Consider the following 18,724-nt stretch of genomic DNA (forward strand, 5'->3'; position numbering starts at 1 on the left):
CAAGTGAGACATGATGGTGCCGCAGACCAGGGTGTTAACAGTGGGGGTGGTGAGAGGCAGCAGCAGAATTTCAGGAGGAGACACTGACACGCCACCGCTGGGAGCTGCTCCCTGCGCTGCCTAGCAATGGTCAACCCCTCTGTGTTCTTCCACATTGTCAGCGAGCCCTTGGGCTGCATCTCCTTCAAGCTGTTTGCAGACAAAGTTCCAAAGACAGCAGAAAACTTCCGTGCTCTGAGCACTGGGGAGAAAGGATTTGGTTATGAGGGTCCTCCTTTCACAGAAGTATTCTGGAATTTATGTGCCAGGGTGGTGCCATCATGGCACTGGTGGCATCCAGCTACAAGGAGAAATTTGATGACGAGAATTTCACCCTGAAACACACAGGTCCTGGCACCTTGTCCGTGGCAAATGCTGGACCCAACACAAGTGGTTCCCAGTTTCTCATCTGCACTGCCAAGACTGAGTGGCTGGGTGGCAGGTGTGTGGTCTTTGGCAAGGTGGAAAAGGGCATGAACGGTGTGGCAGCCATGGAGCACTCTGGTTCCAGGAATGGCAAGACCAGCAAGAAGCTCACCACTGCTGTCTGTGGACAACTGTAATAAATCTGACTCGTGCTTTATCTTAAACATCAGCCCACTCCTTCCGTAGCTCGGTAGAGCATCCCTCACCCTCATCTGCTCGTGGCATCCTATAATCTTTGTGCTTTTGCTGCAGTTCTTTGGGTTTCACATTTTCCATTCCCCGCTCCAAGTCTAGCTGAATTGCAGAGTTAAGTTTATGATTATGAAATTAAAGCTAAACAGCAACAGAGAGAGAGAGACATAGACAGATTGATGATGATGTCAAAGTTTTGGACCCAAATTACTAGAAGAATGGAACTGCCATCAACAGAAATGGAGAAGACTACAGAGTGTGGGGCAGGGGACTGGCTTGGGGGTGGGGCAGGAGATCATTTTCAGATGTGCTACATTTGAGATTCAGGTGCAGGTGTCAAGTAGGAGTTAGATACACGAGCCTGGGATTCAGGGGTCGGGTCTGGGCTGGAGATAGAAGCTTGGCATCCCCTGTCCTGACCCAGAAGTCCTGGCCCCAAACCACACACTCCACCACCTGTTACCTGGGGAGCTGGTTGAAATGCAGATTTCTGCCCCCTCCTAATTCTCCTGCCCAGGGTTCTGATTCAGTAGGTTGTGGGTGAGGCCTGACTGTTTTTGAACAAAACTATCGCAGGTGATTCTGAGGAGCTGACAGGTTTGGGAACTGTAGCTAAATCTACATACAGTAAAATTTACTTTGATTTTTTTTTTTTGAATGAATGATTCTTTAAATTCTATAGTGCTTTACAATTTTCAAAAGTTTCACACACATGATTTCATATAATTCCATAATAACCCTGTTTTTCCCCTAACCCTCTACTGCACCTCCCCCTTCCCTGTCCCCACTGGTAACCCCTAGTTTGTTCTCTGTATCTAGGAGTCTGTTTCTTTTTTGTTTTATTCACTAGTTTGTTGTATTTTTTTTAGATCCCACATATAAGTGATATCATACAGTATTTGTCTTTCTCTGTACTTTGATGATTTTTGACAAATGTAAACAGTCATGCCACCAGTACTACAATGAAGATATGGAATATATACATCCCCCCAAAAAGTTCTCCTCTGCCTCTCTGCAGTCAATTCCCTTTTCCCACCCCAGTCCCTGGAAACCACTGATCTGTTTGCTGTCCCTGATTTTGCCTTTTCCAAACTGTCACCTGGATGGAATCATGTAGTACCTGGCCTTTTGTGTCTGTCTTCTTTTAGCCAGTATAATGTTTTATTTGGAAGTTTTATACAAAACTGAGCTTTAAAGTCTTCCCTAATATTTTATACCACAGTGTCTAATCCTAATATATATTATGAAGAATGAAGTATGAAATTTTCATCAAGACTTCCAAACGTCCCCCACTACCCACCAGACTACTCAGATGTTGTGTAAATATTTTGGTTTTCTGTGGGTGCCCTGCTCTGAAAAAAGGCTGGGAAGTCTTGCTCCAAGGCATACCCACTGCTTGGGGGAGGCATGGAGAACTGCGAGAAAGTGAGAGTGGGGATGGGTCAGGGGCCAGAACCAGGTCTCCTTCTCGCTCCTGCTGGACCACTTCTAATCTGCTCTTCCCCCCCACCCCGCTACTGCCACAATAGTGTGCAAACCAAGAGACAAGGGGCTTTGCTATGAGTAAACGGCAGCTTTTGGGCATTGGCTGTTTGCCAACCGTTTTGCCTGCTTGGGGCGCTCTTTGTCTTCCTTCTGGTTTCTTAGCGGAATTGTAGATGCTGGAGAATTCCCTGGCGGTCCAGTGGTTAGGACTCCGCACTTTCATTGCCGAGGGCCCTTGTTCAATCCCTGGTGGGGGAACTAAGGAGGAACCCCTTAAACAGCGGGGCGGCCAAAAAAAAAAAAAAATGAAGGAATGCTGGAGAAGAGCCCTCCCTGCAAACCTACTAGTCACAGCGTAGGCCCTGCGGGCAGAGAAAACTGGCTTGAGTTGTCTCAGCCCCTTCTAGCTCTATGACCATGGGCAAGTGTCCTGACCTCTCTCTAGGCTCAGTCTTCTGCTCTGTAAAGTGGGATTATACTCAAGCCAACCTCACCGGATGTTGTGAGGATTCATTGAGCTGATGCAGGTGAGCACAGTGCCTGGCACAGAGGGAGTGCTGCACTGAGGGTCACTGGTATCACGGTGACCCTCCAGACGATGACCGTGAATCAGGATGTACTTGGGTGGTCTGCCTGAGTCAGAGGAAAAAGTGGGGCAGGGCAGAGGAGGGTGTCTCTCTAAACAGGTAATCTAATTTCCAATTTCGCCTCTGTCACTTAGTTATCTGTACCCCTTGAGCCAGGTCCTTCTCCTCTCTGTAAAATGTCTGTTTCCCTTTCATTAAAATGAAGGGGCATGACCAGATTTGCCCTCCAAGATCACTCCCGGATGGTCCAGGAAGTGGTTCTCAAACTTTAGAGTCCAAATTTTACAGTGCATCCGAATCACCTGGAGAACTTGTTAAAACACAGATTGCTGCTCCCCCCGCCCCCCAGTTTCTGATTCAGTAAGTCTGGGGTGGAGCCTAAACAATGTGTATTTCTAACAAGTTCCCTGGCGATGCTGATGTCGCTGGTACAGGGACCCCACTTTGAGAAACGCTGCTTTGGGCCACCGTAGAACCTGGACTCTCTTCTCAGCTGAGTCCAGCGTCCATCCAATCTCAGAGGCCCAGGGTCAGTGAGGTGCTGGTTAAAGGTCCAAGAGGAGCCAAGCCTTGATAGGGCCTGGAAGAATTTTCTCTCCCTACTCTACCCACGACTTGAAATCTCTAAAGTCACCTGAAAGAAAAAGTTAGACCCTGTTTGGAGCACGGATTCCTTCTCCCCAGGGTTATGCTGTGACCATTGCATCAGGGCCCTGGAGGAAGTGCTCCAAGATGGAAACAACTGGTAATCAGGCCCTAGAGCAAATGGAGAGGCTGCTCCAGAGCCTAAGGACTCGGGCCATCCCCCTGGCGGGAGCTGCACGCAGGGCTGGGTCCAGCGCTGGAGCTGACAGCTCCTCCTTCACCTGTGGTTATTTCCAACGAACAAGAAAAGCCCATGTTCATTGTTGAAATTTAGAGAAACAGAATGAGGAAACTAAAATCGTCAGTGTTAACATTTTGAGATAGTGTCTTCTGGCTAAAAATTTAAAAAAAAAATCTTTTCTTACTTAAGCTGGGTGGTGGCTCCATTAGTGTTTATTTTATTGTTATTGTTATTATTATATTTTTTGGCCACACCGCGCGGCACGCAGGAATCCTACTTCCCTGACCAGGGATGGAACCCGTGCCCCGTGCAGTAGAAGCGCGGAGTCCTAACCACTGGACCGCCAGGGAAGTCCCGATTTTATTATACATCTTTAAATGGAACATATGCATTATGTTTGGGTTGAATTGTGTCCCCCAAAAGTTAATATGTTGAAGTCCTAATACCCAGTACCTCAGAATGCAACTTTATTTGGAAATAGATTTGTTGTAGTTGTAATTAGTTAGGATGAGGTCATACTAGAGAAGGATGGGTCCCTAATATCCGCTATAGCTGATATCCTTATAAAAAGGGGAAATTTGGATGCAGACACACACACGTGGAGAAGGCCATTGGTAGACTGGAGTTCCGCTACCAAGGAACTACCAAAAGCTAGGACCAAGGCCTGGACCAGATCCTTCCCAAGCACCTTCAGAGGGAGCATGGCCCTGCCAACACCTTGGTCTCAGACTCCTGGCCTCCAGAATTGTTTAGTTCTGTTTAGTTTCTGTTGTTTCATTCACCCAGTTTGCGGTACTTTGTCAAGGCAGCCCTAGGAAACTAATACACATTACATACCCTCTTTTGTTCACAGTTTTATTTTCTATTTTATTTATTTATTTTTAAATTTTTGGCCACCTCTCACGATATGAGGGATCTTAGTTCCCCGACCAGGGATCGAACCCGTATCCTGTGCAGTGGAAGCGCAGAGTCTTAACCACTGGACCCCCAGGGAAGTCCCTGTTCACAGTTTTAAAAAGAGGATATGTAAGTGTAATACAAGAAACACCCATATATCCTCCACCCAAAATTTGTAGTTTTTTTCTCTGTGAATATGTATCTACATCTCTCCTCAGCCTCCCAAACAAATACATGGTCTTATACTGAACTTGCTATTCCTACAATCTAGTTTTTCAACCAATAGATCACGATTATCTTCTCCAACAAGTTTTTTTTTTTTAAACAAAGTTTTCTTTTCTTCTTCTTATTTATTTATTTTTGTCTGTGTTGGGTCTTCGTTGCTGCGCGCGGGCTTTCTCTAGTTGTGGTGAGCGGGGGCTACTCTTCGTTGTGGTGCAGGGGCTTCTCATTGCGGTGGCTCCTCTTGTTGTAGAGCACGGGCTCTAGGCACATGGGCTTCTGTACTTGTGGCACGTGGGCTCAGTAGTTGTGGCTCGCGGGCTCTAGAGTGCAGGCTCAGTAGTTGTGGCGCACGGGCTTAGTTGCTTCGTGGCATGTGGGATCTTCCTGGACCAGGGCTTGAACCCGTGTCCCCTGCTTTGGCAGGCAGATTCTTAACCACTGCGCCACCAGGGAAGTCCCCTTTTTTTTTTTTAATATTTATTTATTTATTTGGCTGCGCTGGGTCTTAGTTGCGGCCTGCAATATCTAATTCCCTGACCAGGGATCATACCCACGCTCCCCCTCCAGGGAACGTGGAGTCTTAACCACTGGACAACCAGGGAAGTCCCTCCAACAAGTTTTTAATCTGTTGATTTTTCTTCTGACTGAAAACATATTCCTTTGCAAAAATACTTAAACATTACAGAAATTTACACTTTACAAGTGAAAAATCTCTGACTCCACCTTCCAGAAATAAACACTCCTAAGTGTTCAGTGTCTAGTCCTCCAGATTTTTTTACATGTACATATTAACATACACAGGTTATTTTCCTACAGAAATGGCATCATGGTTGCCTTACAGCTTTGCACCTTGCCTTTTACTTTTCTCAGCTATATGTTTTGGAAACCTTTCCACATTCAACAATTGATCTGTCTTATTATATATATATATATTTTTTTTGACTGCATTGGGTCTTCATTGCGGTGCGCGGACTTCTCACTGTGGTGGCTTCTCTTGTTGTGGAGCACGGGCTCTAGACGTGTAGGCTTCAGTAGTTGCAGCACGTAGGCTCACTAGTTGTGGCCCGCGGGCTCTAGAATGTAGGCTCAGTAATTGTGGTGCACGGGCTTACTTGCTCTGCGGCATGTGGGATCTTCCCGGACCAGGGCTCGAACCCGTGTCCCCTGCATTGGCAGGCGGATTCTTAACCACTGCGCCACCAGGGAAGTCCGGTTACATCAGTTTTTAAACCTACCAGCAATGTGTGAGACTGCTTGTTTCCCAGTGTCCTCATCAGTGCTAGGTAGTGCTCTTAAAAGAAAAAGTGGCCAGTGCTGGCCAGGCTTGGAGTGGCTTGAATTCAGAAAACACGGTCCAGCAATCCAAAGTGATATCAGGGAATTCCCTGGTGGTCCAGTGGTTAGGACTCCATGCTTCCACTGCAGGGGGCACGGGTTTGATCCCTGGTCAGGGAACTAGATCTCACAACTAAAAGATCCTGCATGCTGCAAAGAAGATCCCGCAAGCTGCAACTAAGGCTCGGCGCAGCCAAATAAATAATATTTTTTAAAAAATTCCTGTTCTCTTTCCCATCGCACGTCCTTCCTGCAAGCCGCTTGATGCAGCCAAAACAACAACAACAAAAACAAACAAAAAAACCCACAAAAACCAAAGTGATATCAGAATAACTCAAGTTCTTTACCTGCATTTCTCAAACACCACAAAAGGGACAGATATACAGACCACAGCTATGCTTTAAAAATTCCTCTTCTCTGGGACTTCCCTGGTGGTCCAGTGGTTAAGACTCAGAGCTCCCAATGCAGGGGGCCCGGGTTCGATCCCTGGTCAGGGAACTAGATCTCACAACTAAAAGATCCTGCGTGCTGCAAAGAAGATCCCGCAAGCCGCAACTAAGACTCGGCACAGACAAATAAATAAATTAATAATATTTAAAGAAAAATTCCTGTTCTCTTTCCCATCGCATGTCCTTCACCCACTACAGGTGTCCCTGCGCCCCTGTCTTCAGCACCCCTTCCTCCCTGTTGCCTGTCTCTAAGATTTTCCTCCTCCTCCTTCCTGTCACTCGCTTCTAGTGTGTGCATGTGTGTGTATTTGTGTGTGTGTGTTGAGGGTGGTGACCTCTCAGTCCTGTCCATTCTCAGATTCTCCATCACAAAAGCCCCGAAGAACTGCACTGGCAGAGAAAAACCCTCCTCAGATGGTGGGTAGGGGACAAAACCACAGAGGCAAAATCCTTCAGTGGGTGGGGAGGGGAAAGCTTTAATCATTTCATCTGGTCACGTTACAGGGGTTGGCTGTGTACTCCTTGAAGACCGAGCGGGATGTGTTGGTTTGGTGTCCCTCACCCTGGGCTTAGCACACAGTAGGGACTTAATAAATGTTGGTTCATTGAATGTGGGAGCACTGAGAAATGATCAACAACTCTGCGTTGGGGGTGGCAAGAGACGTTTTACAGAGATGTTTGACCTAGGCCTGGAAACAAGAAGGTTATCTTGGGCAGCAAAAATGACATCACTTCTTCTGAAGCGGGGTGGATAAGGTGGGGGAAGTTAAAGATGAGGGAAGGTGGGAGAAGGAGAGAATTCCACTGGATGAATTTATGTTTCTCTATGAAAAAGGAGAGTGGTCATATGGGATGGGGAAGAGGCAAAGATTTGGAAAAGCCCACATGGCGGGCTTCCCTGGTGGCGCAGTGGTTGAGAATCCGCCTGCCAATGCAGGGGACACGGGTTCGAGCCCTGGTCCGGGAAGATCCCACATGCTGCGGAGCAACTAAGCCCGTGCACCACAACTACTGAGCCTGCGCTCTACAACCCGCGAGCCACAACTACTGAAGCCCTTGCGCCTCGAGCCCGTGCTCCGCAACAAGAGAAGCCACTGCAATGAGAAGCCCACGCACCACAACGAAGAGCAGCCCCCACTCACCGCAACTAGAGAAAGCCCGCACACAGCAACAAAGACCCAACTCAGCCAAAAATACATAAATAAATAGATAGATAGATAAATAAAAAGCCAACGTGGGGAGGCGGAGGGGGTCCAGGGATAAATTAAACCATTGTTGGGCAGTGGTGAGAGCTCAGCTGAGGGTGGAGGAAATGATTTGTGCATTTGCTCTTTGCAGAGACTCAGGAGGTTGGATTACAGTAGGGATTGGGGATCCATCATTTTATTCAACAGGGAGAAAATGAACGGGGCAAGGGAGTGGAGGGCTCCCTAACACTGAGGAATGAACGCCATAAGCATTAGACAGTAGGCGGGAAGGCAGAAGAATGAGTTCTGTTTGGAGAGGGGGGAGCTGGAACTTAAGATTTCAGGTGGACCAGTTGTGTGACCCTGGGAGTGCATGGCTGAGGTGCAGGGAAGGTCATGGAGATGAGGATGTCAAGGAACTGAGGCCAGGATGGCCCTGAGGATGTTAAAGTCTCCCAGAATCCAGGGCGGCTGCGTGAGCCACGTGACAGCCCCCCATGCTTGGCTGACAGTGAAACATAGTTGAGAAGATGGAGACTCAGCGAGAACTTCAACGGAGTAGGTCTGTACACAACAGCGGCATACAGTGTGCAGGAGGGCAGTGAGGAGCAAGGGGAACGCGGACACTTCCTCCCGCCTGGACAAAGACAGGCGATGTGGGAGGGGGAGAGAGTCTGGGTGGTGTGCAGAAGCGGGCTCCAGCTCTGCACCAACAGGGGAGGAGAGACAGGGCTGTATTTCCAGAAGCAGCGCGCAGCTCCGGACAGTAACATGTTTCCTGACCCCTGAGCCCAGTGGCCTAATATGAATCAGAGGGAGTAGGCTAGAAGTTGGGCTTTCCTCTGAGTTAGGGGAACCGATGAGGGCTGAAGGCAGGGTAAAAATGGCGTAGGGGGGAAAGCTAGGTCATGAACGGCGAGGCAAGCCCGGGAGAGGCAAGCCCGGGCCAGGCCCGTCAGTGGCGTCGCGCGTCTCCATGGCGACGCTACGCGTGGCCCGGAAGAGGGCGGAGCTTCTGATGGGCGGGGCATCTCTGTGACGCCAGGGGCTGGGCCTAAATGGCGAAACCCGAGAGGCTCCCGGGGGGGTTTGAACTGGCCAATGGGCGAGCTGCCGACCGGGTGTCTGAAAAGGAGGAGGAAGCGGGGAGGAGTCGCCGCCAGAGCTGGACTGCATCCGCCGCGGCGTCTCCATGGCAAGACCCTGGCCTCCGACTTCAACGACTTCATAAGGAGGCGTTTCTGGGCGCAGCCGTGTCGCTCCTGGTGAGAGGCCGCCGGCAGGCGGGAGCCAGGGCGCTCCCGGGCGCCCCGCGGCCGCCGCCGGGCCTGGTCCCCACGGGTGGGGTGGCCCCCGCCGAGGTCGCCGGGTCCCGCTGCCCGCCCCGGGCCGCCCCCGCCGGCACCCTCCGGCGCGCTCGTCCAGTTCTCGTCAGAATCTCGCCCCCCGTCCCGCCCACCGGCGCGGGCCTTCTCCTCCTCCCGCTAACGGGCGGGCCTTTCCTCACCTGGCCACCGGCAGGGCTCTGCTCCCTCCGGGCTTCGCCCTTCTCTCTATGGGCAGAAACTGGTCCCCTCCTGCCCGCTGGTGGGTGGTCGTCCCTTCTTTCCGCCGACGAAGACTGGCCCCGCGCCCTCTTGCCCGCCGGTGGGCGTCGCCCCGTCCGCCTCGCCCTCCCTGAGGGCCTCGGCCCGGCAGTTATTTGCCGGCTCCTTGTAGGCAGCGCAGTCCCCGGGGACCGCCTCCGCGCTGCCCTACCCCGTTGGGTGGGTTCACCTGTCCAGCGGGCCTCCCGAAGATCCCGCCCCGCCCCCTGCACGACCCGACGTCGAACCCGCTCTAACTCGGATACTAAATCCCAGCGGCCGCTGCTTCGCCCGGGAGGATTTTCCCTGTGCCGTCGGGGCACCCACTCGCTGCTTAGCGCCCCTTTCCCCCTGCAGCCTCCACTCCTTCCTCCTTCAAATACTATTGGTCTTCTCGGGTGTCTATTCTGCCGGGAACGCCCTTCTCCTAGGAGACAGTTGCCCTGGCTCCGCCCCGAATATCCCTCCTGCTCCCTGCGCCGGTTCCGGCCCTTTGGGGCCCACTTGGAGCCTAGCGGTTCTCTGCCGCCCTCCTCGCCCGCGAGCCAGCATCTCAGGTTTCCCCCCTGGTGGCCACCCACCTTCCCTCCCGCGTGGGGTCTGGGTGTGGTGGTCCTTTACTTCGAAGTTCTGCCCCCTGGCCCTCCCTGGGGAGGGGAGCTCTCACCGCCCCGCCCACCGGGTCGCTCAGCCTCTCCTATCTCCCCCCACTTTGGCAGGACAGTCAGTTGCTGTGCGACTTGGACAGCAGAGGAGCACCTCCCAAGTTTTCATCCAACTGTCACCCCCAAAGCTTACACTCTCCTCCCCTCAGGACGTTTGATGCCGGGCCCCTGAGATTCTCACTGACACGCCCCTCTGGGTCCCCCTGAGCAGAGCCTGCTGACCCAGTTGCCCACCTTTGCGGCTTTGATGCCTAACCATGTCTGCCTCATCCTCAGGCGGCTCCCCCAGGTACTGCCATTGTGGGGGGGCGCCTCCGCCACAGGGCAGGGAAAAGCGGGCAGGGGCTCCCAGGCCAGGCTCACTGGAGGATTCTCTTTTCAGCTCTCTGTTCTGTGTACTGAAAGCCTGGGCCAAAACATTTAAAAATAATTTTTAAGAGGAAAGAGGAAAATGCACGCATGTAATCCCAGCTCTGCCTCTCTCTGGCCCTCCCTCCTCAGGTGCCCCAGTTCCTGGTAGCAAATAGGATCACCATCGTTGTCATTGGAGTACTAGGCTCAGATCCTTTTTGAAAGGAGGCGAGGTGTAAATAAATAACAACCATATAAGAGGTGGACGCGGCAGTTAGTCAGATGTTGGTGGAATCCAGGTAGTTTGATTTAAAACCCGCTGAGGGTGAGAGCTTTCTCAAATCTATTGGCTTCAAGTGAACAGAAATGTTCTAAGTGACGAGGGGAAAAAAAAAAAAAAACCCCTCTGCTCAGATTTGGTATTCCTTGGCTAAATGATTAGTAGGACTCAAATTTTTTTCTTGTATATCAAGGTGTGATATACATACAGCAAAACGTATGCTAAAGTGCTTAAGAATTTTTATGTTGCATTATTTTTTTCCAAAATAATGGAGGGCGAGGGCAAGGTCATATTTTGGGGGCTGTCATCAGGCAGTGGGATGGATCAAATGTACTTTCCAAGTCCCTTCCCATCCTGGAATTCTTGGATTGACTGCTGCCAGATTTTGGAGATTAAACTTTTGCTTTATTTGCAAATTTGGTGATGGGGCTGTTTATATATAAGATGAATTACACGTGGTATTAAAAAAAAATCCGTAAAAGCAAAAAGAACCCTGCCTCTTAGGTGCTTAAAGAGTAGCAAGCGGAATATTTTGGGAAATAGTCATTTTTCATCCTCTTATTTGAATATTTGACTATTAATTTTATGAAACTGAGTCACAGAGACCTTGTTCCTGAGCTTATGCCTCTGTCTTTTCATGGCAGTCATTCACTGAGCATTGCTCCAGGCGGTGTCCTGGGCACTTTCACCCTTGCCCAAACTAGTATGCTGGCTGTTGCCCACGTGCTACCTGCTTTTTTGTCTCCTGACAGACAGGATGACAGCTGGGCTTTTCAGTAAAAAGTCACAATACGTGTGATGCGATGGCAGGTTAAAAGGCCAGCCCTGCGAATGCCCATCACCCCCTGCTTCCATCCCCCTGCCGGGCACACCATGAGTGTTTGATGCTTGTGTAAAGGGAGCCAAATGATTCCAGACTGGTTCTCCTAGCCGTGGACTCGTTAGACACCATATGTAGTATATAACTTCGGGAGATCTAAGAAATAGAAGAGCCCTAGTTTTCTGCTTATAATCTGCTTCTTGTGCCTGGGTACAGGTTTCCATCGTGTGAGAAGAACAGAGTAACGAGTCTCACGCAGAAAAAGGTCTTGAGGACACCTTGTGGCTCACCCAGTGTGAGTGTGACGGTAGGTGACATGCGCCCGGAGCAGCCCCGTGGTCTGTGGCCCTGCCAGAAAAAACGCTTCTGCTGGCAGCCCGGTGGCCAGGTGCTCTGTTAGGTGCCTTCGTGCATAGCCTGCTGATTGATTGGATTTGGTTTTGCCTGTGGTAAGGCTGCCGGGTGTGAGGAGGTTGTGTTAACCTAATCCTTCCAGACAAACTTCAAAAATCTTAAAACAGAATTTTAAAAACAAAAGACATGAAGGAAAAAAGAAAAAAGTAAAAAAAAAAAAAAAAAAGAATGGGGATTGACAGGAGCTGGTGGTAGGCGAGGGGTATGTGTTCAGCCCTGCTTAAGTGGTCTTTAGAATCCATACAACCTTCTCATCTCGGCATTTCCTCCAGCTTTCTGTCTTCATCGTCTTTTATCTACCTGCTGCTTGAAGTATTTTGCACCGTAACCGTTCTGTGCGTGTCCCGTGCTAATCCGCATGCCCCATTCAGATTCCGGTGCAGGAGGACTTGCCTGCTTTCCATCTGTGCTGCGCTGAATCTCAGGAGGAGCTCTGCATTCCAGCAGGCTTGGAAAGAGATGCAGCTCTGAGGACCCCGGGGCCTGGGTTTGGGCTCTTTTGTAGAACTTGTGGGTCTCACAGACCCTTCTCTTGAGCGGACCTGCATCTCCCCGGTGGTCTTCAGCTGGGATCTCTGCAGGAGCCTGCTGAATGGCACGCCCGCCTCGCTTCCAGCCCGCATGCCAGTAGTTGGTGTCCTGCTCGCTTGTGGCTAGGCTTTCAGTGGCCTCCAGAGGCTGTGAGCTCGGTTTTTCACGCCCAGTTTACTCATCCACAGATCAACCTTTTTTGTGTTGTCCTCCCCCACCTGCCAGAAGCGAACCATGAAGGACCGCTCTTCAACTCCCCCCTTACATGTTCACGTGGATGAGAACACCCCTGTCCATGTCCACATAAAAAAACTCCCGAAAGCATCAGCGACCAACAGCCAGGTAGGAGCATGCCAGTGGGGCAAGGCCAAGGCTGTGGAGCAATGTGACACCTCCCAGCTGAGCTCCTCACACTTCTAACTCCAAAGGTTTGAGAGACAGACACATTGGCTTTCTGAGGTCAGTTGCCTGGTTGGAAGGTAGGACGGTCACCCGGAAGTGGCAGCAGTAGCCTTAGTCAGAAGCGGTTCCCCAGCAGAGTTGGAAGCAGATGCCACCAGAGTGATGCCACGGGCAGCTGCGTGGGGAAGTGACCCTGGGTTTGTCCCTTTCCACAGAAATCTCATAAGCGTGGAATGAAAGGGGACACCGTGAATGTGCGTCGGAGTGTCCGGGTGAAAACCAAGGTACCTTGGATGCCCCCTGGAAAATCATCCGCCCGGCATGTGGGATGCAAGTGGGAGGTAGGCTCATTCTCGTTCAGGCTTTTCTTCTCTGACTGGTCAGGTTCTAGCAGGCCTCACACTCTGTATGGTTCAGGGTCGGCAGGAGCTCTCAGAGACATCCCAGTAGGTCTCGCTTACTGAGCGCCTTGCTAAACCCTGAAAGTATGGGAATCTTCTTGAGTCCTGCCAACACTGCAATGCGGTAGGTCCCGCTCTCCCAAGGTGCAGATGAGGAAACCAAGGCTCAGAGAGGTGAAGTCTCAGAGAGAGAGTAGCAGAGATGGAGTTAGGACTCAGGGGTGTCTCATTCTAGAGGCGGTACTCGTAGGCTCTCTGATTTGTATGTGAGGAGCTACATGTCTTGCCCCACGTAACTTTGCTAGTGTCCGAAGCATAATTTTAAAATATGTACCAGAACGTACATATCCAAGAAAGCATCTTCACTTTTACGGTTGCCCCATAAGAGACCATGCACGTATTCCATAGATGTCATCAAAACCACTGGAATAATCTCCTGAGGAATAACTGCCTTCCGTGTTAGTTGCCAAGGTTCCAAGAGAACTGTTGTCTTTTTTTAGCCACACCTCAAAACATTTTGCTTGTCCATCTATCCATCCGTGCAGTAATTCATGCATTTCTTGCGACACTGCCGCACACTGGGGTTACAGCTGCAAACTGGCAGCTGTGCCTTCCTTATGCTTACATTCTAGTCAATTGCAGTGAAGAAACTCATTGACAAGACAAGGCCTGTGACTGTGTTTTAGACAAAGATCTCATTATTGGGACAAGTAAAGGGCTTGAGACTACAGTTGGCCCTCTGTATCCACGGGTTCCACGTCTGTGGATTCAACCAACCACAGATTTAAGAAAAAAAAAAAAATCCATAAAGTTCCAAAAAGCGAAACTTGAATTTGCTGTGTGCCAGCAACTACTGACAAAGCATTTACATTGAATTAGGTATTATAAATAATCTAGAGCTAATTTAAAGTATACAGGAGGAGGTGCCTAGGTTATGTGCAAATATTACACCATTTTATACAAGGGACTTGAGCATCCTTTGATTTTGATATCCATGAGGGTCCTGGAACCAATCCCTGTGGAGACCAAGGGATGACTATAACTTAAGATGATGATGCCTGACCTATTTTGAAAGATTCTTTTTCTGAGAGCTTATTACTTTTAAAATTAGAAATAATCGTAATTAGTCTGAAGTTTAGAGTCATACTTCACTCTCTTGACTCCCTGATTTACCATGTTATCCCTAAGAGACAAAGGGAGTTTGGTATTCTAGGGAATAAATGAAAAGTGTTCTGACATATCTAATCAGTGAAATGTAAATTAGAAACAACTACATTTTAGAAAAAACAAGCTATCATTTTTATTGAATGGAAAAAAGTTGAAAAGATTATGAATATCTTGTGTTGACAAGCATATGGGAGGTATCAACGAATCTTTTTAGATGGTTTTTTTGTTTGTGTTTTTTTTTTTTTTGGCCGCGCAGCGTGGCACGTGGGATCTTAATTCCCCGACCAGGGATCGAACCTGTGCCCCCTGCAGTGGAAGCGCGGAGTCTTAACCACTGGACCACCAGGGAAGTCCCTGGACAGTTTTGAGTGGATTGTGAAACCGATTCAGCCGTTCTGGAGGCAGTTTGGCAGCATCCATCCAAACATGGATTCTATAGTGCTACACTTGGGAATTGATGCTAAAAGTCACAGAAGAGTACAGGGATCTGTGTGTGTATCAGGATGTTTGTTAAAGCATTGTTTGCAATAGAGAAAAATTAGAAGCAACCTAAATGTCTGTCAGGAGGGTATTGGTTAAATTATGATGCATCCGTACAATGGAATGCCATGCAACCACTACAAGATTGAGGTAGATATTTCTACATGATAATGAAGCACCAAGCGGCACAGCACGGAGAGTTTGGCCCTATTTGTGCAGAAAAGGGCATCTGTGTGTCCATGTGTGTATGGATATGTTTGTATGTGCAAACCTGTTTTGGGGAGGAAATACAAGAAGTGATAAGCAGTGATTACCTCTGGGTGTGGGAGGCTTTAATGCTTTATCTTTTCATGGTTTGCTTGAATTTCTTTATAACAAACATACTATATTTTATTTAAAATGCTATTTTTCTTTTCTTGTTTTTTAATGAAGAGACTTAGTAGTTCTCAAATTATATATCAAAGTCATGCCGCTATGGAAATGGACTTCCTATTGACTTGGGTTGCTAGGACTACGATCCCCCCCTGGAAAGCTCAGTGCCCCTTCCAGTCCTGGGGCCACAGAATCCTAGAAATGGAGGGGCCCAGAGATGTGACTTAACATCTCTCAAGCAGTAGCTGTCTTTCATGCTGTCCTCTTGGTTCAGCCCCTTTCCATTTTTCAGTGGCCTTCCATGTTCCTGGAAGGCCCCAGCCTGCCCTTACCATTATGGACAAGAGAGAAAAGACCACAGGAGGAAAAGTTTGTGGTGGAGCTGGACATGGACCCCGGAAGCTGCTATGTGCTTGTGGGGATTCATGTTTCTTTTCTTCCTTTTTTTTTTTAAAATTAATTAATTAATTAATTTTTGGCTGTGTTGGGTCTTTGTTGCTAAACACGGGCTTTCTCTAGTTGTGGCGAGTGGGGGCTACTCTTCGTTGCAGTGCATGGGCTTCTCATTGCGGTGACTTCTCTTGTTGCGGAGAACGGGCTCTAGGCGAGCAGGCTTCAGTATTTGTGGCGTGTGGGCTCAGTAGTTGTGGCTCATGGGCTCTAGAGCGCAGGCTCAGTAGTTGTGGCACACGGGCTTAGTTGCTCCACAGCATGTGGGATCTTCCTGGAGCAGGGATCGAACCCGTGTCTCCTGCATTGGCAGGCGGATTCTTAACCACTGCACCACCAGGGAAGTCCCCGTGTTTCATTTTTAAAACCCCTCCTGGTACACAAGATAAGATCTTTGGGAGAAAGCAGGTCTGGGTTTTTTCTCTACCCTATTACTAAGTAAGTCATCTATTTTTATGACAGAAAGCTGAAAATACAGAAAAATAGACAATCACTGTAATTCTACTACTCTATAATCTGGCTGCTATTAAGTTTTAAAACCTTTTCATTGGAAAGTGCAGGGTAGTACATGCATCAGAAGTGTGTTGATGAATTTTTACAAAGACCCAGCTCAAGAAACAACATCACCAGCTTCCCCAGAAGCTCCTCTCTGGTCCTGTTCTTTTCACTGCCACCCCCAAGGGTAACCACTCTCCTAAAACTATTAATATTTCTGTACATTTATTATCACTTTTTCCTATGAGGAGTTTTTTTTTTTCAAATTGTAATCATACTGTCTATACATTTTCCTATTGTCCTTCTTTTATATATTAAAATAACTTTTTTCTTATAAAAGCAATGCACAGTCATTTTTGAAAAATTAGAAAATCTAAATCAGCGCAAGGAAGAAAGTAAAAACCACCTGTAATTCCACCACCCTGAGAAGACCCATGTAACTTCTAGGTGCAAGCCTTCTGGATCTTTTCTTGTAAATAGACTCGTTCTTTTGATTTTTGTAACAATGGGTTTATATTTTACTTATTGTTGTAATGTTCTTTTTTCCACATATTTTGACTATATTTACATCGCACGTTATTTTTTTAAGGCATTATTCCATTGTGTGTACATTTGTGTACTGTTAAGTATTTAACCAATACTATCTTGCTGTACATTTATCTATATCCTAGCCTTGAATTTAAATATTGATTCACATTCTTAGATATTCCTGATAAATCCCTCAAAAATAGAATTGCTGGGACAAAGGGCACATACATTTTTTAAATTGCACCCTATGAGTCCTACTTGTTTGACATAACAGTTACACCCTTATAAAACACTTCCTCTGGGAGGGGGGTAGGGTAAGCTGGGACGAAGTGAGAGAGTGGCATGGACTTGTAGATACTACTGAATGTAAAATAGATAGCTAGTGGGAAGCAGCCACGTAGCACAGGGAGATCAGCTCAGTGCTTTGTGACCACCTAGAGGGGTGGGATGGGGAGGGTGGGAGGGAGGCGCAAGAGGGAGGAGATATGGGGATATATGTATATGTATAGCTGATTCACTTTGTTATAAAGCAGAAACTAACACACCATTGGAAAGCAATTATACTCCAATAAAGATGTTAAAAAAAAATAAAAATAAAAAAAATAAAACACTTCCTTTTATTCCTGATAGCCGTCATCTTTCCCTGGAAATTAGCACAGAAGTTTAGCCACCTCAGCTTACGAGAAGGAAAAAACGGTGCAAACAATGAGAAATGGCAATTACTTAATACAACGGAATAAATGTATAGAATGAGAGAGTCAAATTCAGTATATCAAAATCCCATGGAGGGACTTACCTGGTGGTGCAGTGGATAAGACTCTGCACTCCCAATGCCGGGGACCTCGGTTCGATCCCTGGTCAGGGAACTAGATGCCACATGCATGCCGCAACTAAAAGTTCACATGCCACAACTCAGGAGCCTGTGAGCTGCAACTAAGGAGCCTGCCTGCCACAACTAAGGAGCCCGCCTGCTGCACCTAAGACCCGGTGCAACCAAATAAATAAGTTAATTAATTAAAAGACAGTTAAAAAAACAACAACAAAAAAAACATGGAAACACTCGCCCCCAGATTAGAATATCTTTTTGAAGTCTTGAAAGTATTATACAGCTTTGCATAAACTTCTCTGAGGGGCACATGCATTTTAAAAAATATTTTTTTATGCTGATGTATTTAGGTAAATATTTTCCAGAAATACCATTTTAACCCTAAATAATTCAGTATGCATTTCTAATAACATTTTCTCCATAACCAAAATAACAGTGATTAGTCCTAAAAACTTCACTTTTTTTTTTTTTAAACTTAATTTCTTAATCATATAACATCTGGTTAATATTCAAATTTCTCCACTTGTCCTTAAAATACCTGTTATAGAAGATTTGTTTGCCTTTGCAACTATCCACTGTCATGTATTCATATTCATTTAAAAGACTTTTGACATATTTTATGTCTACCCTAGGTGTATGAAAATATTTACTGCCCCCAACTTTTGCCAGCTTTGGGAATCACAGTTTTTGCCAATTTGTTATATCCTTCATTTTAAACTTGACACTGGGGACTTCCCTGGTGGCGCAGTGGTTAAGAATCCACCTGCCAATTCAGGGGACACGGGTTTGAGCCCTGGTCCGGGAAGATCCCACATGCCACGAAGCAACTAAGCCCGAGCGCCACAACTACTGAGCCTGCGCTCTAGAGCCTGCGAGCCACAGCTACTGAGCCCACGTGCCGCAACTGCTGAAGCCCACACGCCTAGAGCCCGTGCTCCGCACCAAGAGAAGCCACCGCAATGAGAAGCCCGCGCATCACAACGAAGAGTAGCCCCTGCTCTTCGTTGCGGTGCGCGGGCTTCTCATTGCGGTGGCTTCTCTTGGTGCGGAGCACGGGCTCTAGGCGTGTGGGCTTCAGTAGTTGTGTAACACAGGCATTTTATTTCTATGTTAGAAGAGCTTCAGAAACAACATTTAAACAAGGGTAGGTAATGAGGTAATGTTCCACCAAGAAAGTCGGTGTGTCCTTCCCCCTGGGGTCTCTGTGGTTGCCCTTTAGCAGTTTTAGCTCTTCCTGCCCAGCGGACAGCCAGGGATGGTGGGACCAATGGTTGCAGTTCTGCCTTATGAGTTCATGTGTCTCTCCCT

The 18,724-nt window shown here is 48.0% G+C and overlaps 1 protein-coding gene and 1 pseudogene across 10 annotated transcripts in view; both read left to right on the top strand.

Moving 5' to 3' along the window:
* The first annotated feature begins 117 nt into the window (after positions 1-117).
* LOC132367984 (peptidyl-prolyl cis-trans isomerase A-like) lies at positions 118-602 on the top strand (annotated as a pseudogene).
* An 8,147-nt stretch (positions 603-8,749) lies between these two features.
* ODF2 (outer dense fiber of sperm tails 2) overlaps positions 8,750-18,724 on the top strand; it is a 30,655-nt gene continuing 20,680 nt past the window's right edge. For 2 of the 10 annotated variants that reach the window (XM_059925751.1, XM_059925752.1), the window contains exons 1-5: positions 8,829-8,913; positions 10,049-10,188; positions 11,567-11,657; positions 12,521-12,637; positions 12,913-13,038. In XM_059925751.1, the coding sequence (XP_059781734.1) occupies positions 10,157-10,188; positions 11,567-11,657; positions 12,521-12,637; positions 12,913-13,038 (366 nt within the window). In that variant the 5' untranslated portion in view covers positions 8,829-8,913; positions 10,049-10,156. Of the gene's footprint in view, positions 8,914-10,048; positions 10,189-11,566; positions 11,658-12,483; positions 12,638-12,912; positions 13,039-18,724 lie in introns of those variants that run through there. The other 8 variants (XR_009503779.1, XM_059925748.1, XM_059925749.1 and 5 more) reach the window with 7 other exon arrangements.

Source organism: Balaenoptera ricei, chromosome 6 (assembly GCF_028023285.1).
Source record: "Balaenoptera ricei isolate mBalRic1 chromosome 6, mBalRic1.hap2, whole genome shotgun sequence".
Taxonomy (NCBI): domain Eukaryota; kingdom Metazoa; phylum Chordata; class Mammalia; order Artiodactyla; family Balaenopteridae; genus Balaenoptera; species Balaenoptera ricei.